Source organism: Lycorma delicatula, chromosome 4 (assembly GCF_047948215.1).
Source record: "Lycorma delicatula isolate Av1 chromosome 4, ASM4794821v1, whole genome shotgun sequence".
NCBI classification, from domain to species: Eukaryota; Metazoa; Arthropoda; class Insecta; order Hemiptera; family Fulgoridae; genus Lycorma; species Lycorma delicatula.
This window is the reverse complement of record NC_134458.1, coordinates 64376712-64403829: the sequence shown is the minus strand read 5'-3', so window position 1 is coordinate 64403829 and position 27118 is coordinate 64376712. Positions and strand designations below refer to the sequence as shown.

The 27118-nt window shown below is 31.1% G+C and overlaps 1 protein-coding gene across 5 annotated transcripts in view; it reads right to left on the bottom strand.

The window, feature by feature from the left end:
• The window catches only part of emp (epithelial membrane protein), a 236494-nt gene that overhangs the window by 8870 nt on the left and 200506 nt on the right, over nucleotides 1–27118 (bottom strand). For all 5 annotated transcript variants that reach the window (XM_075363163.1, XM_075363164.1, XM_075363159.1 and 2 more), the window contains 5 exons: nucleotides 18115–18256; nucleotides 13215–13421; nucleotides 6663–6889; nucleotides 3377–3543; nucleotides 973–1094 (listed from right to left, as the gene is read on the bottom strand). In XM_075363163.1, coding sequence (XP_075219278.1) covers nucleotides 973–1094; nucleotides 3377–3543; nucleotides 6663–6889; nucleotides 13215–13421; nucleotides 18115–18256 — 865 coding nt within the window. The remainder of the gene's footprint in view (nucleotides 1–972; nucleotides 1095–3376; nucleotides 3544–6662; nucleotides 6890–13214; nucleotides 13422–18114; nucleotides 18257–27118) is intronic.

Sequence of the window (27118 nt, the reverse complement as noted above, 5' to 3'; positions counted from 1 at the left end):
ATTTTTTATTTTGTTATTTATTTTTGTCTACGATTAAACTTTTAATAAACACATTATTAAAAGAAAAAATAACATATCATGCGTACAAATACAAGAAGTATAGGGATGATCGATCTATTAAATAAGATTTTTCCATTATCAATAATTAAATATACCAATGTTGAATATTTTATCATCTAGAATTTATTTTAGTATAATTAAAATAACTTCTGAACATGATTCATTAATACCAAAAATAAAAATGGGTAGCTTCCTTCATAACTTTTCCAAAACATCTTAGGTATGAATAATGTATTTTTAAATGTCAGAGATAACATGATACTATAATGAGGTCCTGCTCTGCAACTCATTTTTTTAATTTATCTGACCAGTTCATGTGTAAATGATTTCATAGATGTTTGTATCAACATACCACAGAAATATCAGTGACTAGTAAATGTCACCTTACTAATAATGAAATACTTTCAGATATTCTGAATCAGGAACTTTTGCATTTCTGATTCAGAAAGTGATAATCAATCATCAACACGGTATTCCTGCAATTCTAGATGCTTTTCATTGAAAAGAAGCTAACTAGTTTGTCCTGGTTCTTTTATTATGACTTATCTAATTCAGAAATTTTTATAGGTTCCAGTATTACAAATACTTCATAACATAAAAAAAATTATGTAATTTAAATAAAATTAATCTTACAAAGCTGCAGAGATGGATCTTAAAATAGTGAATGAATGATTAATAATAAAAAAAACCCTGTTGATCTGTTATCACTTATGAAGCTAACATATTGAATTGCTGAATAGATAACTAGAGTTGATCACAATTGAAACATTCTTTTTTAACTAGCAATAATAACAAAATTTTATACTAACAAAAGCAATTATTTTTGTAAATAAGTAGTGAATATTTTTAAAATAATTATAATCAATAAAAAATTTTTCACATTCTCTAGAAGTCAGTCAGGATTGCACTTACTGGTTGGATATCGATAAAAAGTTCATGTTTTTCAGCTTCAGGTGGACTAATTCCCTCTACAGCTTCTATTAATTTAGGATCTGCTAAGTAAAAGTGTGGGAATGATAACATAACAGGTGAATCTGAAAAAGAAAATTCATATAAATATATAACTCGCAAGAAAATTAATAAGTGAAAGAAATTAATATTACCTTTCCTGATCATAAGAATAATAAGAATTGATGCTTTTGTAATGTGTATTGATCAGATGTTCATAGGATGGTAATTTAACAAAGACTGAGCTAGTAAAAAAGAAGCAGACAAATTTTATTATAAGCAAGAAATATTTGCCTGTGTTAATGAAAGGTTTCTAAATTTTTGTGAAAAATTCAGTTTTCTTGCACATGTGCTATATAGATATCTGAGTACAATGTTTACAACTATAAAAAAGTTACAGGCAAATGTTTCAAATAAACGGAAAATGTATGATAGAACTCGAATTGTAAAGTTTCATTTACAGATTTTCTGTAGTCAGTTTTAGAATCAAGTAAATAATTGTAAATATTATTCTTTGTAACTAAAAAATTATAATGCATAAAACATTAGCCTGATCTTTATACTGCATGTAAAAGTATTATATTCAAAATTTTAGTACTTGAGAAGCAATTTGTGAATGATACAAAAAATTATCAGGCATTTGTTTTCTGAAATATGTAGTTATATATGTTTTCTAAAACATATTAACTTTTGCAGCTGTAAAACTGCTCTTGACGATTTAGATTTTCAAAGAACAGATATCTTATTATAAAGTCGGGTGATGTCTAATTTTCATATAGGTAGAACCAGTAATTTTTTTAGAAAGGACTTGTAGATAGCTTTCTGATAAGTTGGATGTTTTGTAAGATTAATAAAGATCGTAAAAGTATGGCAGAACTGTTGTTTAAATGTTCTTCTTTTTTATATGACAGTAATGAATGTACTTAACAACATACACAGATCTGGATCGTATTATCTATAATTTCTCCCACAGAAAAGTTCTATTTTTCTCTGATTTAAGGCAGGTACATTATATTGGTCTTTGAAGTTGGTTCATTTAATTAGAAAAATAAATAATTGAAAAATAGAAGTTTGCTTTATAATGTTAGCTGTACATTATTTAGCTTGAACCAATTTTTACTTACAATAATTCAAACCCAAAGTTTACTCATTTACACAGATACATTACAATAATGTTCTACTGTATTTTGATTCTAAAATGACATTTAAAGTATAAATAAAGAAAGCATTGAGATGGAGTTATCTTACTTTCAATGGTCAGATTTTTAAAATGAAGTTGTACTATTTTCTTTGTTTTTTTTTTAATTACTTTTAGTTTAAAAACATAAAGAAAATTGACTAAACAATACTCTTTGACAGATATCCTTCTTTTTGTGGAACTGTTTTAGAAAAAAGAATAAACTGATTAAAAAGTGAGTTAATATTTACAATAAAAGTATCATTATGCATTACCACAGGAATCATTTATAAAAGCAGTTTGGTAATTAAATTATTTAAAAATAATATCATTGTTATTTATTTTTATTTTTTTTTAACCACATCGATGCCATTTTTTATATTATTTGTGTTTTTTTAAGATTTAAATTAATTGTAAAATTGTGGGTTGAAATTTAAATATTTTGTTGTCAGCCATGATCTGATTGGTAATGAGTTCTCTTAAAGAATTTTATACTCTAAAAAATTTTAGTATCTCTGTGAGTGAAGAAGGATTGTTGATATAAGTATCTTTATTTTTAATTAATTCTGAACAGTTGTTTAATGATCTTTTACGTTCTGCATTAAATTTATTAGTTGAATCATTTTTTATAGTTTTTTTTTTATAAAAAAACATTCAAAAAAGCTATAAATGTAATTGGACTTTATAATTAGTTTGTACATTTATAATTTATTATACTGTAAGCCACATGATTTTGGAGCATTTTTACACTCTCTGATGTAATTATTAGATTATTATTTTATGTTATAATAGCAAACATTCCTACATAAGTAGGATCCTAGTTAATGGAAATATAGAATAATGGTTTAAAAAAGATAAAAAATGACTAATGATATAAGAAAAATTTTGATACCACACTCTGCTGACACAACTGCTACTATATTTCGTTAGTTCCTGTCATCAATGTGTGTGCTGTGCTCAGATTGAAAGAAAGTATGATTAGTTTGTGTTCTAAAAAGTTCAGATTCTGTAAGCATATGCAATTTTTTCATATTGTACTTCAAAACAGTTCTGAAAGCCTGGAATTGGAGGCTTTATGAAAATCTTTTTGAACTCTGTTTTTTAATTTTTTAAAGAATAAAAGTTATTTTGATTAAATTATAGACTAGCAGTTAGAAAAGAGTATCATAATAGTAAAATATTTCAGTTAACCATATTGGCAGAGAGAGACGTTGAAGAGTCCATGTGGTGCACAGGGTGGTCCTGAAGGACAGAAGCATTCATTTTCTGGATTATGCTCAATATCAGAGAAGACATCAAGAGGAGGAGTAAATCTGTATCCTGGTACGCCACCATCTGTTATAACTTCTTTCTGGAATCTGAAATATATAATTAAGAAACAAGTTTAATTTAACAAATTGATTGCAATAACAAATTTAATGCGGTCTAGATTAACCACTTAGGGAGAAAAAGTCTCTGATTCCACATGGTAATGAAAGTTATTTTCTAATTTCATCTTTTTTGTAAGGCATTGAATACTAAGGCTGTTCCTGATAAAAAGAATATCAACTGTAATGGCTTGTAGTTAACAGTTGAATGGAAACTGCGCCTGAACTGATTTAACTTCTCTGATCTACAAGAATTAGTTTATTGGATCATCACTTTGACTAATGGCTGTTATCTTTAGTTTTATTATTAGATGCCATTCTGAGATCTTATTGGTAAAACCAGATTGAAATTGCAAGATATGTGATTTATTATCGTGCCAAACACCCTCCTGGCAGTTATGAAATACATTCAAAATGGTGATAATAAGCACTGAGTGCTATCTGAAAAATACATAATAGGTAATTGACTCTAAATGTTTTTTTTTGTAAATGCAAGGAGTGATTTTTAAGTAAATTTATTTTTTAAATAAAACCAAAACTATGAGGAAAATGTATTATAACAAAGGATTAAAAGATCATAATATATACGTAAATCACATAAATACGATTTTTCTATCTTGTCATCATTGACTTATTGTTGTTTGTACAATTTTATTAGCTTCTTTATTCCAGCTTTAAAAAAATTTCTGCCAATGACGTTAAACATCTCTTAAAACATGTCTGATGTCTTCATAACTTTCAAACCTCTAAGTTCCAAGCATTTTGAGAAACAGGCATAGTGCAAAGGACCTGCCTCAAGTCAGACAACAGATGATAATATTTGTATGATAAGATGCAATCAGCAAGTCAAAGAATGCTCCTTATCATAGTTGTTAATATTTTCTGCAACTAGCACACAAAAGTTAGTGTATCTTAAATTTATAACTTCATTTATATCCTGCGTAAACCGCAAAAAAGGATCAAAGAAAATAAAAAAAAAAATAAACTTTAACATAAAGACAATCTATGTAGATTGTAGGTAAACGATATAATTTATAATATTTATACTCCAAATAGTTGTCTGAAATTTAGCAATGCTGCTATGAAGTACTATTAACAATTCTATTCAAAGCAGATTTCATGCATAGTCTCCATTAATATGTTCACTCCTGCTTGTAAACTGTTTGTGTCAATCCAATTTTCCCAAGAAAATCTTGAGTTTGTTTTCTTTGAAGCCTGATTTTCTCAAAATTATCATCAGCATTATTTTGTAATTTTTTTACTGAAGGTAGATTGTAAGTTAAAAATTGATAACTACTGTGGCTTATTTGACTTAAAAAAATTTAATACAATACAAGTCAGTAAATAGGAAATCTTAAACTAAACCTGTGTGTATCACTTCTATTGCATCACTTTGAATGCACATGATTTTATTTATGTTGCTGAAGCCAGTTGAAATTGCCAAAAAGGATATAGAATCACAAAAACAAATAAATAGTATTGGCTTTAATCTAGAATTAATGCTGCCTAACCATTTTTTTATCTTTATGAAAGATATTACTGTGTTTTCGTATTACTTGGGTAAATTTTAATCCCCATAAATTAATAAGGAAGGAGTTATGAAAATATACCTGATACCACTACTCACATTACCTGACTTGCATTTCTTATTAATGACTTGCATTTCTTTATTAAAAATTTGGTGGAATGTTTTGTGTAAAACATATTTATATTCAGAAATTTACAGATAAATCTTTGACCATCTGTTTTTATTTACACTTCACAAATTAATTTATCCAAGAAGAAATATAGCCAATATCAAAGAGGGACTATTAGTTGGCAGCAAGCCAGAAGCAGAAATATTTTACACCAACATTACATATCTGTAGTTTAAATGTAACAGACATTTTGTAATCGGTTTCAATTGAAGGTGGAAGTTCTTAATAAAATTTAATAATAAGTGTTACTGAAAGAACAGATTATAAGCAGGGAGTATGGAGTTTACTCGATAGCTATATCAGTTTATATTTATTGAACGGTGAGAATTTCAAAAACACATGGAATAAAACTAATAGGAAATTTATTCTTAAGTCATGGAGAGGAACTGAAGGAAATTTTGATTAAGTGAAAATTTGTTGAGATCGTTCAGATAGAGTTTTCAAAATGCAATTTCTGCAAAAAAAATATTTATGTATTATAAAGTTTTCACAAAGTGGTCTGCTTACTGAGGTAGTTATTTCATATCTGAAATTAAGAAGTAGTTTTTTATCTTATAAAATGATTTAAAATACATAGTTTATAAATAAAAACAGAAATATATTGGATTTAAAATCCATTGTAAAAAATTATGAATGTCATCCTGGGTGATCTAAGGATCATAGGTCTAATGACATGATCTACAGTGATCTAATAAGATGAAGTATAATTAAATTTTACTCAAACCAGCAACATCTTCTGAAGGGGCAAGGAATCGATTGATTTTTCCTCATCTAGTATATCTCTTCAGTATATCCTCTGTGTTATGGGAAGCATATAGAATCATCATTTTATTAGGTCTTTTACATTATAACTGAAAATGCAGAACAAATATTCAGAGATATTAAGGTAAACCACATTGAATACTGCAAAATAAGATTAAAAATTTTTTAATTTTCATAAAGGGATACAGAATTTTCAATGAGTATTTTAAAGAATTCACACCAGACAAATATGGAATATTTTCTGGACTCTTTAGCTTATGATAATCAAGAAAATCAGAATTAGAAGTATTCAGTCTGATTAGAAGAATCCAGGCTGACTTAATTCTATATTTCAGAACTGCTCGTATTCTAAATGTAATAATAATAGTATTTATCTAATCATAATATTTTCATCTTAGTAATTGAGTTTGTTATAAGTTTTATTTAATTGCTTTTTCTTGGTTATGGGAAGGGTCCTAAGTGCTAAACTCCTTGAACTGTATAGAAATTGCACTTGCAGTGGGTTTTTTGTTTCGCTTTTTACAACACTTTTAGGTGTTGCTTTATAGAGAAATTAATTTGAATATCTCAGCACATAATTATAATTAAAAAGAAACTGTGGATTTATATTTATGTTGTAAATATTTAACCTAAATCATTATTAATACTTACATCAAAGGGAGGAGCCTGCAGATATCTTTGTCATAAATGTAGATTGTATCCTCTTTTGAGATATGAGGAGGAAATATGGATCCATCACTTCCCATTACTCTGTTACATTTTTCAGTTGTCCAGTGGCTCATGTGGGTCTTTCCATTGAATGTATCAACTAAACCGTACCGAGTTATGTCACCGGCACCAGTAAAAACTGTTACTATATCCTTGGCGGTACCATTTTTCTGAAAATATAATATAAGTAGTACGTATAATTTATCTTGTGTTATGACCGGCATGCTGGTCATGAGATAGATATCATATAATTTCTTTTGAATACATATAAGTATTATGAAAATAAAATATTTTTAAAAAATGCAACCTAAATTTTTATAATGTATTTTTGTTCTATTTTTTTGTGATGTTTTAAAAACTAAACTAACAAAAATGTTCAGATCATGAAAATAATTAATATCACTTAGAATAAGACATCGCTGACTTATTAGGAACAGCAGGCCACAGAAATTCTGATTCATCTTGTCTGTATACTTCTGAAAGATCTGTTCAGAAATAAGTCTACAATAAACACGTGTTAACATCTTGAAAAATAACATTACTGACACGACTCGTCGGTAACTGAATTTAATTTAGGGCATGATAAGATTATTTTTAACCCCGAATACAATGATGCTAAATAGTTACATCAAAATCTACCTGTACATAAGTTAAGTACTGCACTGTCATTTTTAGGATTCACTCTTTTTGAAACTCCTATTATCTTTATACTATGAAATGCTTCCTTAGTTATTTATTGAGGTTATAGTTTTACTGTTTTAATCAATGATTAACCAGGTTTTATTCGGTTTGAAATGACATAACCATCTCATAGAAGGTAAAGAATGCCTCTGTGCAGTTACAAAGTCAATTTATCTCTGCTAGGAAGAAGGTTTGAAATTAGGGAGTAGTCTGAAGATGGATAAACTGAAATGAGGATAAAAATCATTCAAAATGGTTTAACAATGAGTATTTTTTTTTTGGTTTAAATTTTTAAATTTGTAGTCAGAGGTGTGATGTAAAGATTATAAAATTAAATAACACTATGTTTTGTTTTATTACACTTAACTAAAAAATTAAGACTTTTTTCTAATTTTGATTTATACAGCATTAAATTCTGCTGGTCCAGATAAAAAGAGTGATAATGTACAGATACGTCTTTTACAGTTTGTTCTAGAAGACAGTTACTAATCTATTAAAGTATATTGGAACAGAATATGTTAAAAAATAAGTAACAATGAAATAAAAGTTAGTAGCTAAGATGATCATAAACAACTGAGATATCTGAGCAGATAAAAAAATGAAATTAGATTACGTTATTATTATAAAAATTGTTTGACAGGATGAATTATTCCTCTTATGTCTCTTTACTCACAATATGTGACAATTAAGTGCCATATAAATATTTATTGAGTACTAATAAACTGCTATCACAATTAAGTCAAGTAGTAATTACTGTATTTAAATGACAAAGCGTTTAAGAGTAATTACAAAAGAAATGATTATATGATGATATTTAATAGGGGACAGAAATCAATTATTGTGTCCAATTAAGGAATAATGATAAATAATGAGGTAATAAAAAACAATTAAATAATAGATAATTTTGCTGTTGATTTGAAAATAAGATAAACAGTATTAATTATTACAAAAACAGAATATTTTTGCTCTAAGAATTTACATATTTGTTACTTTAATCTTTTTATATGCTGGTATATTTCCTTTGTTTTGTCATTTCATTTGGTTTTCTTCTCGTTAAATTAAAACATTAATCATAAAAATTACAAAGCAACAGTTCTTTAAAACAGAATGTTATTACTATTACATTAATCACTGTTGAAGAACAATTATATACCGTAGAGTATGATAATTTAATTATCGTTTGTGATGTAGAGTTGGTTATATAATATATATACAGTTAAAATATACACCGTTTACGTGAGATGTCATGTTAAAAAATTTAAAACTATTTTTAAATCTATTACAATATGTCTAATTTAAAATAAAAGTTATAAAAACATTGTTTGAGTTAGTTTTCACTCTAAATTGAGCTTCTTCAGAGACTGCTGTTGAGAGCGTTGAATATTTAGGACCAGTGTTTGGATAGATTTTGAATGATCTTTGTTGTTCATGGTGAATTCAAAGAAAGTAATTGTTTGTTTATGTAGAATGTTGTTTTTATGACCGTTCAATGTGTCTAGATGCACCCAAAATATACAAACTTACTAAAATATAAATGAAATTCTGAATGAACAAACATGATTTAAATTACATAAAATTTTTGAATACATCACAACAGACAACAACAAACATCTAACATTTAGTCCAAAAAATGGCTGTAAATCTGGTGGTATTCTAACAGTTACTGCTTTTACAGTTAGTCTCTAAAGAAACTTCATTTAGAGTGATGAAAGCAGGCTTAGAATAAATTTTTCCCTTGAAGTGAAATTTGTTATTCAAACATTTTCTGTAGAATAATTATGACATTGATCCATACAGAAAATTGTAATTAGTATTTAATGGCGATAAAATCAAAATTGCAATAACTGAACTCAATAAAAAATATATTTCAATTTTATCATTAAGAATGTACTGTAGATAAAATTCCATCGGGTAGAAATTTTTATTGAACTTGAATTGTGCAGATTCCTATCTCATCCAGAAATACAATGTAAATTTGAGTTTATGTAGGTGGGTTAGTAAATTTACTTTTGAGTAATCTGATTTTTGTAATATATAATGTAAGGGAAAGTTAGGAAAACGTTTTTGACCTTATACAAGTTTATAAAGAAAATACTTGTGTTAATATCTTGATATGAAACAAATTTACATATAATAGTGTAGGTCATAAGATTTAATAATTGATGACCATTAATACCAAGAAATAATCATAAAAGTATGAAGATTTTGCTGTAAGTTATATCAGATAGAAAAACAACTAGTTTTGTTTGAAAATTTATCGAACTGCATGGAACTTCATACTGATTTCAAAACCCTTTCAATCTTCATCGGTGACAAACTGGTGTTTTGGTGTCACGTAGTAGTTCCTACAAAGACTGTTGTTGAATCATATACAAATTTAAGTGCGATACAGATTTGCATTTATTATGAAGCATGTTTACTGAATTCGGTACACTGGTGCTGAATGTTTCTGTATTTTTATATTTCATGCTGTTCAAATTTGTTGAGAGGTGGACCCTTTTTGTTTATTATTTAAAGCTATTTTCTGTAGTTGAGACCACAAATGATCAAGATATAAGTAAAAACTTTTCTCTTTTAATAATAAATGACTAGTTTTCAACGCAATCAAACAATGTAAAAAACAAAATGCAAAAACACAAAGTTGAACTAATCAGAACAGTTTGATTTTCATGTACCTTTTGACTATATTTTAAACACATTTTACCGATCAAAAACTGCAATGGTTTGGCTGAATGTTTCGTATGTCATAGGATAATTCCACAAGATGTGAATGAGGATTTTCATTAGTCTGTTTGGTGTTGTTTCTGTAGACTATGCCTATGGATAATGGGGGTGTACAAATTCAACTAGAGACTATTTCCGATCCGGTAGCTGAACTAAAAGGTAATTATGTACTTATCGGTCAGAGCAGGGCCTCTAAACTCTTTTAAGATATATGTACAAACTGATTAGAGATAAAACAAAAAATCAGTGAAAGCTACTTATGCTTAACTAAAAACTATTTTGATGTAACTATAAATAACGGGTTAATCTTAAAGTAAAATTTTACTTATTTGTAATCGGGATCGACCGCTAAAATTATCTGCGGCTAATGCGACTACATGCAATGAAAACGCACTCGGCACCGTTTAACTAGTGTGATTTAAGGGAAGTGATTTAATTAAAGTGGTTATAACTATCGACATTCACAACTTTCAATTTCCAGAATGATATCCCCCGAGTGACACTAGATGTTGTGTATCAATCAGGTTTTAGGATGTGTATTTTATAATCGTCAGCAAAAATAATTTTTTAATTATATTAAAAAAATAAATAAATAAACTTTGTTCCAGAGAACTGGAACAAAGTGGTCCGAGGAAAGGAAAAAACGCATAGCGAAAAGATGAAAAAATACTGGAAGATAAGGAAATAAGAGAAGAGAAGGAAATTAAACTGTTACGGCTCCTTGGGAGGCCATAACGAAAACAAAAGAAGTAATAAAATCGAATAATAGAAATATTAAAAATGATGGATTGTCGCTTTTTTATGGTTAATAAAAAGTTCTACAGACCTTCAAGTGTCATGAATATTTAATAAAATGTGAATAAATTATTAATTAATTGTACATGTTATTATGAAGGGTATTCGAGTATTTTTTTATACTACCAATACTTATAATTATCCAGTCGATTCAATAAATAAGAAAAATATTTAGTTATGTAATTTGATTACTGGAATAAAAAATTCTGCTCCATATAAAAACTGGAACTTTACAAGATGTCTGATGCGTACACCGATTAATTTTTGTTAATAGTAAACAATCGTATTAAGAATTATCAATTATCATAAATTTGTTTTTGTTCCTCGACATTCGATTAAACAGTAAGTTTAATTGCATAAATCCCATTACTTTCGTATTAAAAAATAATCATAAAATTAAAAAAAACTTATGCATAATATTAACATCAAGCGTAAAACATATACATGAAGCGTGAAATAACCTACATCCCGGTTCAAAAAGTCTTATAAATCAACCCAATAATGCAAAAGCCTTATTGAATTTTAAGCAAAGACGAAAGGATAACTAATTGAGCGAATCGTAAAAATAATTTAGAAACTTCAGAAAGTTTCTAAACAATTACCCGAATAAGTAAACAGACAAAAATCGTTATTTTTTTAGAAAAAATTATGGAAGGGTCATATAGTTTAATGAAGCAAAATGTAAACTTAAGGAATCTTAAACAAAGAAATTTATTGAATAATATGGCCTTCATCAGGAGGTAGGATAATCGATCGGGAGATAATTAAAATTCATTTTTGAAATTTTATGTCGTGTCACTGTAAACCCTAATGTTTTGTTGCAATTAAACACGTAGTACTAGTATTAGTATTTATTAGAGTTGTTTGTTCGCAGATTTATTTCTATCGTTAGTTTTGTCGTGAAGCTTTTTCTATCAACAGAACTGGTTTTATCGGTCACTTGACCACACCGAATCGCTTATAACAGCGTTCAGTAAGATCGTTAAGAGATCGCATGCGAGAGTTTCTTACATTCGTCATAATTATACATTTTTTATTGCGTGTTTATAATTCGAATATTAACATTCTGTTTTTTGTTTTGTCTCTGCACCGCTCAGTATCTGCCGAATTAAATACTTTTAAACAGAAACAATTATTTGTTAGTCGGATTGAAAAAATTCACAAATTTTTTTATAGAAATAGATCTGAATCCTGATGTATGAGGTTCTGAGTTCGCCCGGATCAGTTAAAATTTTTATCAGAAAAAAAGGCTTCCTGTACAAAATTATAAAGACTGTTATGTAGGATAGCGATGGGCATCGAACATTTAACTACGACAGTACACGGTTATCCACCTCGAGGATTACCCTCATGCTGTCTGCGTCTAACTACAGTGTCTATGTTAACCGGTGTATTAAATTTGTCTTTCTCGTCGGATTTATTTCATTTCTTCTTATACTTGAAATACCTCTATTTGAAATATTGGAGGTGTATTAGAAGCTAATAATTTTTCTCTGAATTTATGAAACCGTAACTGCAGTTCGTTATAGTTAGTTTTCCAAACGTCTAGTTAGTTCTTTTAACCGCAGTTTTCTATAGACAGCAAAATTCTATACACAGAAAAAAAGTTTTTTTTTTTTTTTTTTTTTTTTTTTTTTTTTTTTTTTTAATTTTACACTAATTAAATTAATAAGCGTTCTATAAAAATTTCAGTTCTTTTACCTTTCTAAGATTATATAGTTTGTAGCGAATTAATGTTAGTTCTTATTGTAGTTGATATCGGATCCAATCGCACGTTGCATCAAACACCTTATATTTTCATCTTCAGCCGTATGCATCTTCAATGGCGGGTGAGCCAGGCAGCTCTATCTTTCAAATAATGAATTTTAATCAGTCGGCGTAGTACAGGAGCTAAAAATAACTATAATACAAAGTCGTAACTCTGTTCATTAGTTTTATATTGGCCGATTCGATCGTAGTGGCTCAGAGTAAGGAAGTAGAGATTTAGTTCGGTTTGTAATTTCTTATTCGAATCCAACCCGCATTAGTATTACCGAGTTCGGATGTATAAAATTAAATAGAATTCTTCTTGTAAGTAGAAAATATTAGATTTATTTCAGTTCCTAAATAGGTATGATTTCTCGTTTAAATATCTTCATCTCGTCGTTCATATCTTTATATCGTCATCGGAACGATAAACGATCGTTTCGATTAGCATAAAAACGTCAAGCCATATTAAAAGATAATGTAGTTTTATAATTTTTACTTATCGTAAAATTTTGGTCGGCGTAATGAAAGCGTGACTCCACAACTTACCCCGTACATTAGTCCGAATTCTTCATACGGAAGTTTCTGTTCCTTCGGGACAACATCTTTAGCTAGTTTTAATAGCGGGTCTTCATATCCCCAAAGCAGTTGTCCGACGGTCACTTCTACGAACGGCTTGATTTTTAGTATATCCATAATTGACGCCATCGCAAGTCGTAAAAACCTTGCCGCATGCTTACTTTGTGATGTGGCACTCTGAAACAAATACAAAAGATCATTAGATTTTCATATAATACCATAAATCATTTTTAAAATAGATTTTATTTAAAATCTCTATCGGCGGCTACCGACGTACTATCTAGTGACGACAGTAGGCTGAAGTCTATCGTTTTCTTATCTGTGTCGATTATAAATAAAATATCGAAAAACGTTTCGCTACGAACGAATTTCTATTACCTCATTCTTTTATTACAATTTATATAAATCGCTATATCAAGTGCAAAATCGAATTTATTTCTGTTTTACGGCTTGTTATTAGCTCGTAAAATTTAAATAAATACACCGAGTCTCCGTTTCAAGCTGAAAATTTCTCGTTAAATTATGAAACATTGAATCGCTAACGAAAACGTCTCGGTACAAATACGTTCGATATCAATTATGTCGAAAATTATTTTAAATTCAAAAAAATAGAAAAATATTGAAAACATGTGTATTAATCGATTAGGGCAATAAAATATAACATTTTTAAAATAATAAATCTGAACGATTCTAAAAATTGGAAAGCGCAATTTCCGGATAATTATTATGGGAAATCATTCTTCCGGACGATCGGTCGGTTAAAATTGATCGACCGGGTTTATCGGTCGAGTTACCGGTGGCAGTTTATCGGCAGAGTATCATCAGTAACTGTATCGATGAAGGGACTATTTAATCGGTCGATTCCCGCATCGACGTAACTTAGGAGATCGACACTCGCGATGATAAAAGAAATTTGTATTCTATCTTGAAGGATTCCTTTCCCTCCCCTATAATAAGTAGGTTTTTTAGAATTTTAGTATCGTAAATCTGCGATAGTCGTAGGTTTAGATTCGGATTCCTGTTTCATTTTTGACTCGCAGGGAACAGCATCGGAAAAGGTCTGAAAAAATGTTTTGCGACCGTAATTTTCACGTAATTTGAAAACGAGTTTTTAAACATTTTTAAAACGTTTAAAAAGATGAACTTGTCTGTATACGTTAATGTAATTATACATCGGGTGTAGCTTGGTAATAGATTCGATTGAAATGAGGGTAATGAGGGATTAAATAAGGGGTTTTTCAAATTGAGCGAAAAAAATTTACAAATTGCGTTAGCGACGTTGATTTTTTTTTAATTTTTCAAGCGTTATTTGTTTTTCAGTAGTTTATGACAAATCATTATGGACCCTACATGCCTCAACAACGTTACAAACCATACAATTTTTTTTTATCAAAACATAGAATCGGTTACAGTTATGTATCGTGCATTTCGCGATATTTATGGTGAGCATAATCGGCCACACAAAAACACAATTCATTGTTCGATTAAAAAAATTCGAAGAGGATTTTCTCTATTTGATGTTGAAACACCAATTCACAAAATAAATGCAAGGAGTCAAGGAGATATTGCTGCTGTAAGCGCAAGTGTTCGTAAAAACCGAGATTTATCGGTTTCACATCGTTCATAAGAATTGGGTCTTTCTTCAACAACAACAACATGGCGAATTTAGCGTCAAGATCTTCGTCTACACCCGTATAGATTCAACTAAATCAAGAATTAAAGCCATAGGACCATTCTTTGCGTACACGGTTTACTTATCGGACTGTAGAGCAGTTCGAAGTGGATCCAAATTTTTATAAAAAAAAAATCATCTTTTCAGATGAGGCTCATTTTTGGTTTTATGGCTTTGAAACAAGCAAAATTGCCGTATTTGGCATGATTCAACAGCAATAATTAGATCTGAAAGAAATCACTATTTGGTGTGGATTATGGGTTAATGGTGTCATGAGCAATTTTTTTTCGAAAATGAGCAAGGCATGCTGTTATAATAAATGGTGAACGCTATCGAACTATGATTCGTAATTTTTTGTTTGCAAATATGGAAAATTTTGGTTTGACTGAGATATGGTTTCAACAGGATGGTGCCATATGCCACACAGCTGATAAAAGATTCAGTTATCGCGTCAAAAGTTTGGTGATTTGATTCGATAATTTCACGAAATGGTAATGTCAATTGGCTACCAAAATCGTGTGATTTGACTCCCTTAGATTTTTCCTCTGGAATTTTGTTAAGTTACAAGTCTATAGCAACAAACTACTAATGACTAATTACTTGAAAGCAAATATTCGACGCGTTATTAGTGGAATTCAAGCTAATTTGTGCGAAAGAGTAACGCAAATTTTGTTGATAGACTTGGGGCTATGACAAGCAAAACCATGGAAAGGCATTATGAATGATATTATTTTTCGAACATAATGAATGCTATAAGCTTCAAAAAAAAAAAAAAAAATTGGTTGATATTACACGTACTTTTTATTTATTGCAATTTTACTTTTTGCGCTGAAAATGAAATACGCTTTATAAAGATATGAGAAAACAATATATCGGGTATAACAGAAGTTTTTTTTATTTATGCGATAACATTATAAAGGTCAGACTAGAGTCGACCGAGCTGGGAAAGATTAAACGAGGAAGAGAAATCCGCCAGAATCAAATACAGATTTAGAAATTAGAAATAATCATTTAAATTAAGCAGGCAGTGTAGAACTTTATGACGCTGAAACACGGATGATAAGGAAAACGAAAAACAGAAATTACAGGAGAATGTCAAAAATTAGGGAGGTCCATGGAGTACGATATGAAGAGGATCTAAGACAAATCGTAGAAGAAAGAAGTCTGCGGTAGAATCTTTTAAAAAGAAGGATGAGACTGTTGAATTAAAGTGTCTAGGATTAGTGGGTTTGGTTTTAAAAGAAGGTAGTATAGAAGATAAATCAGTATTAGAAAATACTAAATGGACAGTTCTGACATAGAGTGATGTACCGATCTTGAGGTAGGCACAGAATAGAAAGAACGAACAGGTAGGAATTAAATCTTTTGTGAAAACTAATTAATTACTTTCCTCGTAGAATTTGGTCTGTGCTATCGGGAATAGTTCACTGGGGTAATGAGACATAAGACGATTTGTACAAGTGCGTATTTGTTATGCGATTACAAATACTGTGCATGCTGTAGGAATTCGATCCTGAGCAGGGCGAAATTAAAAAAAATTCTGTTCGTAGTTGTTCTGTTTACAGATAAAAATGAGACTTAAAATATACGCGAACGCGTATATTTGTTTACTAATATTTCACAATGAATACTCAATACACATTTATTTCGATTAATATTTCTAAATAATTCTTGATATTATACTTCAATATTTTGTTAATTAAAAGTAATTTAAAATTATAATTCGGGTAAAGTTTACATGCGACTTCAGAAATATTTACTTTTCACTTTTAAATAAATACTGCTCATGCATTCATCAATAATCTGTGCCCGAATATACGTTTAAGCAAATATTACTTCACATGCAAGTGCCGATGTAAAGTACCCAACTAAAATTTCAATCATCTCCTTGATCTTGTCGTGTTCAAATGATGGACAAACACTTACGCGCAAGACTGGATTTCATCTACTTTAATGTAAATATTACCACGCAGCTTTTATTAAAATTGTGATGACGAACGTCATTATTGAAATTTATTTTTTGCTCATGAAACCAAGAGTTAATACCGGGTAATAATTAAAAAAAATAAAATAAATGAAGTACTTAGTTTTTATCATATATTTGTATTTATTATACGTAAAGAATCAGGAGGCCAGGTTTTACACGATGAACTGTTTGGTTCCTAGTCGGTGTTTTGTTCGCCTGCTGAGTAGCAGAGTTTCCGAACTAATCTATAGGCGAGGCGCTTTTGATAAGCCGCATGGACCCTAGGACGTAGCAATTCAAAACAGTACCGGCATCCTCAACACAGATCCGACAGTACTTTGAGAAAACCAGGAAAAATACCCTGGGGAAGAAAGGGTCGTGGTTAGGGGAAGGGTTAGACGGTGATAAAGAATTATCTACCCGCAGAGGGGCTACGAAATGAGACGAACGATCTTATCCGAAAGAGTACCTTGAAACAACTTTGGACAATGACCGAAACGGTCTCCCGCCATAATTTTTCGGGAGATAGGGATATTTTTTCCCTAAATCAACGTTCTTGCGTAGAACGGTTTAAATATTTACTGCATCAAACCGTTCCTCCTCCAGATACAAAGGATTAACTGAGGTTAGGCTTTCTTAAAACAATCCATGGAACCGTTCCTTCGGAGGAAATTATGTTATGTAATCGCATAAATAATACGGACAGAAAACATTCACGATCCGAAACTACTTTTTTACCTCGTTCTAACCGTTAAATTATATGAATGCGGGTTTATTTCGATTCCGAATTGTCGGCATAATTGTACTCCAAATCTCAACGGACATTAGCCGGATGTTTCTTTCTCGATTATCATACGGTCAATAGTTCCCACTATCGACAGTGTGATCGAATGAATCGGTCGAATGAATTTTCGGCGAACACAAGTTTCTTAGTTAAATCGGAAAGATTATTCGGTTTAAATTTCCGTCTTCGACCTCGCTCTTGTGGCACGGGCTGAATACTATTGGCAATAGGGTTTACTGTATTATACGTGCGTCTTCACAGACAATTTTCAAGATTTAACATAAGGCAGTTTACATCGATATGATTTTTACATCGAGTATAATAAAATCTCGACGAACGTGTCGAAAATGCTTCACCGACCGCTCTTATTGAATAAAATCTTTTGAATGTAGACAGTCGATCAAAATTATAACACTTTTATAAAAATTATAGTAAATCAGTTACTCACCAACATAGGAATATTCGGTACTACTACCATATCGTCTTCGCTTCCGACTGACCTATCGGGATCGAATCTGAATATTTTCTGTTGCTGGAATGTTACTGTGCCGTTGTCGTTGAATGTCAAATTCACCTTTTCCCATGTCTCTCTGAATAAAAAAAAAAGAATATACACATTTTTTTCATATGAAAAAACAGATCAGTTTCTTACATGTATAATTTTACAGAAATATTCTTTAATAAAACAGAGAATATTAAGTTTAATATTCAGTTACCGGTTAAACGAATAGAGTAGAATGTATAATAACTTCTGGAAATTAATCTGGCTTCAGTTGAAGCACGGTAAAGGTATATGTTCTGTGGTGTTTGTTTTTATAAGCCTAATTTTCCGATCGTTATTTTTTAATAAATGTTTCGAAACGGATAAGCGACAGAATCGTTTGATCGATCGGCTTTATTAACAAAATCTTTATCGTTAGTTGGTAACGGGAATTCTTGCGTCCCAAATCATAACGCGCCTCCAAACATATTTCAACCCCAAAGTTCGGTGAGTATCGTGTCTTTAGTGTAGTTGATTTGTAAAATCCCAGGTTTTAAAATCTTAAACGTGGTCGGTCGGTAAGGTGTACTATTTCCTTACTGGCGTAACAGGGACAAAATCTCAGTGGTCTTTTCCGAGCATCTTTGTTATATTTTTTTAATTTTTATTTCCGAATCGTAAATAAAACCTAAACCCTTCAATTTCGTATTACTGAAAGAGAAATGAATTCTAAGGAGTGACAAAAATTTGTCTTGGCGCACGATGAAACTTAGTAACGTTTTAAAATTATTAAACGACTCGTGAGGATAATTTTCACCTTTGGTTACATCCGCTATTTGTAAAATTCATGGATGCGATTAACAATTTTGTGTAAGCACTTCGTTTCTACGACGTTATTTGTAAAATTTGATTCTGTCACTCGTGTGTAGCGCCCGTATTTATTCCTCGTATCTGAAGATGAATGGGCATCTGTGGTGGAAGGGGGTTCTATTTAATATTTAATGAAATCGCGCCATCGCAACGGTTTAATCTGTATCCTTTCGGTATTTTGTGGGTTTGGCGCGTGTATTTTGTCAGTTCGCCGTACGATCTTGTGTATTTTTTTAGTGGTTTTGTAAACGACACAGTATCTTCTTTCCTGAAAACATTTGGATGATTTGGCCGATGCACGTCGGTATACGCGAACGAAAGCGTAAACCGCAACAAACAGATTTTAGCAAATAAAAATCGAGTTGCCGATGCAGTCTAACAATATGAAATATATTGATATACTAAAGTTAACAAAAAAAATATATATATATATACGAACGAGAAAATTAGAAATCGCTTATATTATTCAAGTACACGGAAACTCGAGAGGTTTCCGTGAGTTTTTAAGGTAGGCGTTAGTGTTTGCGAAACCGGTTCCGGACAGAATTACTGTAATATTTAACTAAAGTGTAAGCTTTTAAACTCCTAATAGTTTACGACAGGTATTCAAAATACAGCATAAAGAAAGACCGAGTAAGTAACACTTTCACCTCTACAAGGACAGTATTTTCATTCATAGAACAGGAAGTGTACTAAAAAAACACTTGTTTTTTATCTCGTTCAAAAAGCAAAATTAATTCTATCTGATAATTTTTTCCTGAATACGTTTGTACCTTCTCTTATTTTTCTTCTCAATTAGATAAAATGTATAAAAAAACGGTTGCTTAAAAAAATGACGCACGCGTGCTTATTATATTTTTTTAATTAACTAATTATGGAAACGGATAGCGCTTGAATAAAGTGTTGTCGCACCGCATTCGAATCGAATAGATAAATTCTATCGAGAAAGTTATAAACGCGACTCCTTACAGAACGGTACCGACCTGATATTGGTGTCGATGAAGTAGGTCGACTTGAAAAATTTCTCAAATAACAAACATAGTCGATCGAAAAACGACAAGATTCATCGTCATGCTGGCTTAATAGTATTTTTTTCAAGCAGATTTGCTGAAATTATACATATCATAATCGAATTTATTCGGCCCTACAAGAACTGCACCAATACCATAATAGAATATTATACTCCGTTAAAGAAATAAGCTGTCACTCGATCACGCTGTTGACGCAATGGTTGCTGAGAATCATTGTCATTCTTCACCGTACTACATCGGTGAATCACGATGTGACTTATTACGTCAGACCGTGTAAATCCATGAGTGAATGACTGTTGACTCATTATAGAACCAAAAAATTGCTCACCTTTTTGTTTTAGCCTACCTCATAGATATTAGATTGAAAACATTTATAAGGTCAATGAGGAAAAGTATATACATGAAATTACATTTATGTGTGTAATGAATTAAGCTTTATTTTAATATACGCAAGGTATTTAATTAAATGTGTATAAATTATTATTTAAATAATTTTAATACATTATCAATAAAGCCTAAGTAACATTATCAATAAAGCACTGGCCGTTTTTATATACACATCGCCTTTATATCTTCTTCCTGTATAAGCAGGAACATTCTTCCTGTAAAGGAAGAATCATTCTATAGGAATGACCTCTCATCTCACAATACTTTTGTAATACAATATCGTTGAATTACCAACGTTTTATTAAAGTCGAAAGTTTTATGTTATCAAACTCGATCTCATAATTCATATTTACTAATCGATTGTGGAACCTTTTTTCCATCCAAGACGATCTCGATCGAATCGTCTGTGTGTATTCAGCTGTGAATATTCTCTATTCCGAATAACCGATTAGAATTTAAGATGATTCGTACAAGAGATTTGCACAACAAAGAGCGATTACTGATATTCCCAAAGCGTCGACCTACCACTTGATCGGTCCAAGGTTCCTCTCTGCTTTGCTGACGATTAAGCTAACGTGCTCTGTAAAAAGAAATTTCGAATCAAAAGCACGCCGAGTTCCTAGATAGCTTTTTCCCTGAGTATACATCGGGTATCTCTACCTTATATTTAAAAACAGAAGTATTCGTCTTACAAGAAAAGGTTCCAGCAACCATTTGCCGAGATTTAATGGCATTTTATTTTTGTTGGGCCAAGCGACTACCCTGTCTACACAGTCTTGTAGTAGTTTTCGGTAATGTACGCTATTAATTGTAGAATATATTTTAACGTCGTCTGCAAACAACTGGTAATCACAGGTGATCGCTTCCATAATATCATTAATGAAAATTAAAAACAACAGAACACCAAGATTTGAACTCTGTTGTACACCTGAGTTGAGGACAATTTTTTCAAATAACCCTTCTAAAACGTACAACGAATTATTTATCTTGCAAGTAAGACTGAATCTAACAAACAGCACCTTTGCTGAAGCAAGGATAATCGTAAATTGCAACGAACAAATTTACCCAACAACAAATGGCGAGGCGTTTTATCCAAAGCCTTCCGGAAATTGGAGTAAATAATATCCACCTGACTTTGTCTATCAACAGCCGGGCCGGTGACAGATAGAAAGCTACAAAGGTTGGAGATAGTAGACGGACCCGTCATAAAACCTTGCCTGTGAGGTGAAATGAAATTATTAAAACACCTTTTTCAAGGATTTTAGGTAAAATACCCAAAACAGAAATTAGTTATGTTGTTACCACCCTTCTGAGGAATGTGAGTAACAGTAGCTTGCTACCACAGTGGTAGCAAAAGATTCTCTTCAAATTTCATAGTGTAAGCTCTTATATCATAACCGATTAAGTGCCGTAATTTTTTTTAACTTAGAAAACTTCATCGTAATCAACTCTCAGACCAATCTTCATAAATTTCTCGAGAGCTTTCTTCTTAAATTTCAGGTGACGAATAAGTTGTAAAGAAAACCAACCTTGGTGTTTACTTGGCTTTGCTGTCTTCAAGGGATATTATCCTTCGTGTGTTAAGTAATCGAATCTTGTAATCTGTTAACCGCATCCTCCATGTTAATAGTTAACATGATATTATCCCAATCGCTCTTCGAGAGTTGCTTGCATAAGCTAAAGATAAATAGTTATCCTTTGTAAAATCATACTTACAGTCCGATAAGTTCTTGATAAATTGCACAACAGTTCAGCATAAAACCAAGAGACCAAAAACCAAAAATTTAAAGGTAAACCACTCTCTTCATTAACACAATCGGAAGAGGAACTAGAGCTGCCATCACCATTTGAATGCAACTTAGATCGATTCTTCTTCTTCTTTTTCTAATTCACTTCGTCAGTATTTGTATAAGATGATTTAATCGCTTATTTTTTATCACGTTTGTTTTTGCTGGAGTAGGAGTGGTGCATCCTAAGTAATGGCATTCTGATTAAAAATAATGGTTTTTGAGTCAGAAGTTTCCTTTCTGATCAATTCTAGCTCATCTCTTAGCACTGAAATCTCACCCTAAAGAGTATTAATAATTAAATTAGACTTACTTTCGATTAGAGACTGTATCATCTCAATAATTTTACGAAACAAAATTGTGTGGCTAATCTGTTTGGACCTGTTGATGTTATAATCAATTCTGATTTTACCGGTAGTATTATCGTCTCCAGAAACAAGATCTAAAAAACTGTAATCGGTGATACTATCGACGGTCTCGTCATTAATATTAATACTGTCAATTTTGACCGTAGAACCACTTTTTTCGTTTACATGGGGTCGCCATTATAAATAGTCCGTTTTCATGAAAGCCATACATTTATAAGAAGATTCATTATTCAAATCGTACTATTCATTACTAATTTTCAAACATGAAAAGTAAAATCTCGCAGTACAAATAAAACATTTCAAGAATTCCTGCTCACCGAAAAAAGCACTTAGTGAACAAGTAACACTGGTCGCTACTGGATGGTATTGTCAAATTAATTTAAAATGTGATAGTCCTAAAATACAAAACTAAAATTAATTTAAAATCTTGAGAAAGAAATCTCTAACCGTATAAATATAAAAACGATTAAATAAATACAAATAAAACAGGAAAAAGAACTCTATAGTTCAGAGCGGCAAGAATCGCTTTTTTCCTTTCAAAGGAGCCAAATAAAAATATAAATCATGATCTCGCGGACTACCGATATCTCACAACAACCGAATAAGAAAACAAAATAAAGAATAAGGTAAAAGAAATAAATATAAGAGTAAATAAAAAAAAAAATAAATAATAATCATGGCTGTTTTTATTACATCATTGTTGTACACAATAGTACAAGATTTAAAAAAGTACCTTGAGTTTTTTCTTTATCTTTCTCATTTAACTTTTTTTTTGTGATCGTAAATGTGTAGTAAATCTTTTTTTTTAACTAACCAGTAAAAAGACGTCTAAATTAAACCAAATTCCTGATTATCGAAGATTTATTGCGATTACATTTCACTTATATATACTACGTCAATCTCCTATCAGTAAAAAACATTTTTTCTTTACATAATCCATCTCTATTCGGTTGAGATGGATTCTTAAAGAAAAAAATAGAATTCGTCAATTATGAATAGAATTGCGTTCATCGATCAATCGAACGACTGCTACTTGTAAATTCACTCCCGTTTAATTTCTCTAATAATGTATTCAATCTCCGTTAAATTGGAATTTAAGTGACATCGAGAGGTGTAATAGTTACTTTCTTTTTCCTGTTTAGCCTCCAGTAATTACCTTTCAGATAATACTTCAGAGGATGATATGTATGAGTATAAATGAAGTGTAGTCTTGTACAGTCTCAGTTCGATCATTCCTGAGATGTGTGGTTAATTGAAACCCAACCACCAAAGAACACCGGTATCCACGATCTAGTATTCAAATCCGTGTAAAAATAACTGGCTTTACTAGGATTTGAACGCTGGAACTCTCGATTTCCAAATCAGCTGATTTGGGAAGACGCGTTCACCACTAGACCAACCCGGTGGGTGGTGTAATCGTAACAACTCTAACGCTACGAATTACCCTTTCAAAAGGGTGACTGCACCTTTTCCTTTCACCTATCGATTGCACATAGATCGTTTAATTTCGCTAATTAATAGGAAATGGTTTATTAAATGACTAGGCGTTTTATTCTTCCTAGACCTCTTTGAAATCTGTTAGTAGAGCTGCTCTCAGACGTAACAGTTTTAAGAGAATGCGATTTTAATGCGTAGGATCTTAACATACTTTTATACTGTTATTATTTACCTCGCTCCAATCCTGAAATCCGTCTTATATCGATTATATTCTAATCGTCTAATATTAATTTGTTTTAATAGCGGATTACTAAACTTAGCGTTTGAATGACGGTCGACTTTCTACATCGCTATACGAACTACGGCATTATCGTAATTCGTTCGATTTTCCTCGCTTTAAGAATCACGAGAGTTTGTTTTCTTCAAGGTAGTTCGCTGTCCTCAGAAAAGAGGATAAAATAGGCGCTGCCAAAACGGATGAATATTGCGGAGTGATGGATTACGTAACGGTTCCTGAATAGGCGTATCAGACCTAGTGCCCCGATTCAGTTTAGTTACAGAAGTCTAAAGTTCAGTTTACGTTCTATTATTATTATCCAAAGCGGTGAAAAACTACGGCCTTGTTTTCGAGGAAATATTTTTAAGTAAATTTATTTTTTAAGGGAGAAAAAACAGAAGAGTATTAGCACAAGTCAGGACGGTTTTCGAGCAAAAAATAAGTTTGCGGATATCTAATATTTCTGATGTGAAAAACACCGAATCGAAAAGATATTTTTAAAATGATCTTTTAGCGCGCGTAGCGATGGAAGACGAACGATAAGAAAGCCGGAAACAAATTAAAGCGTTCTTCCAATATTTCCTTAAAGACCAAGTAATAGTCCTTTAATAATCTGGCTTTCGATATTTCTAGATTAATGAACATATTTTTAAAGCGCGTATCATAGCGTTTATAATTCGTTAAATTAGCGCTTCTAATCGCTGAAATTATCGATTCTAACAGGTCGGAATGAAATTCAGAATATACACGATAGAATCGTCGAATTTTTTCCGTTATCAGGTAAACGGCGATGCGAATAAAAGAAAATCGAAATTAAATTTTTACGGTGTACTCTTTTTCAGAATATAATAAGTTAATTTATCGTGAAGTGCTTTTTTATGTTACGAATTAGTTTCGGGAGTGTTTTACCTTTAATGTTTTGTATGAAACACAAAGCCGAAATTTAAATACCAGTAGATACCTAAAACTCCGACGTTAAAACATACTTACAACGATGAAGAATGTAATAAGTGACACTTGGCTTTCGGGAGGGAAAACGTACCGACCGTATGTAATCGTAGACATATCGAGATCACCGCTACGACCGTTAACTGTAGCTTAAGTGGACCAGAAAATGCATCTGGTGTTGTTTATTTTAGCAATATACAGGAAACCGGTAGATCAGGTGGGGTTTATGGAGTCGAAATTTTTACCCTTTCCTCGACTTAATCATCCGCTAATCTTTTAAAAACAATTTATGGTGAAACAAGGCGATCGGATTTTAGGAAGGTCTGCAGAGTACTCTTTACCGTATACGATAAGCTGATCCGTTAATAGGTGACTTCATCGTGCATTCAGACCGACCGAGACCAGCTAGCAGTTACTTAAATGGTGTGTCATTTTCAATTAATTTTTGTTTCTTTTATTTTTATTTACATTTACGAATGAATTTAATGACTACTATGAAATAATTTTTCAAAATTATATTTTCAATAATAAAGATTTTAGTTACATAACATGATCGTTTCCTGTTCTAAGCGTAATAATGTCATTATACCGTATTTTCTATTTGTTTTATTATTATTATTAATGAAAGTTTTTTACGTTCGTTTAAATGTAATAAAAATACAATTATTTATCGCTGAAGAAATTGTAACATTTATATTTCAATAAATAGAAAATACGAGATGGAATGTTTACGTTTTATGACCTAACAGGCCGAATAAAAAAGAAATTCAACGCAAAACAGCGTGCATGTAACCTAAATTCGACTCCGTTCATCGTTATAAGAAAGCTAAATATTTTATTAACATTATATCGATGTCAAAATATCTTATAAGACATTATGTTCATCGAATACGATTCTTGCATAATTTATAAGTATCTCTACGTAACAAAATCCTTCTGACAGGATTTTTTACTGCTGTATTGAAACGCAACGGAATTATCACTAATACACTCGGTTACGCTACGATAACCGTGCATCAGATTCGCGCATTGTGCATTTTAAATCTGAAGTGGCTTTTTATTTACCGGGGTCTGTATTCTGTTTCGTGTGTGTGTGTAAGTGTGTGTTTTACGTTACGTTTGTGATTACTTCATGGACTACCGTATTCTTATTGTCGTAGATTCATAGCGTATATTTCGTTTTCTTTGTGATTTAACTGTTACACATATTTGCACCGTAGGATAACGATCGATGTTTGCGTAATAAAGTACGAACAAATGGTTATGACCGCCATGTCCCGTAGGGCTTGTAACAGTCATGAGATCCGATAGACATTCTTAAAAAAAGAAATTGTAAGCGCCGTCTGGCATGCGTACCACTAAAACTTACTCCAGGATGTTTATGGGTGTCGTGCTGTCGGTCGAATATCATTAACAGTATGCATATAAGAACGATTGATATAAAGCGACTTACCCCCGCTGACAGTACGATTTAGTGATCTAGTAGTTAAATCTGAAACCCATTTTTACGATGAATTTTAACTTTATCGTTTGATATCAACCTATTTATAAAGGGCGTAAGAGAATAAATTGTTGCTAATTATTTCGGTCTGTCTTACTATCGATGGTAAATCGATCTCGACATTATAGTCATCCGTAATAAAAGTTTTTAGTCGATATGGTTTTCGCTCTTCTACAGATGAATCTGAGCATGAAATCGTTGAACGTACTAGAAATCGACGGCTAAATTCAAAAGTTTCATAGGGATATCCGATTATCCCATCGGAATAAAGAGATTCAAAAATTTCTTGTCGTTTTACTCCACGTGTAACAAACATTAAAGTGATCGTAAAATTTGTTATATTTAATAAAATTAAAAGTAACATT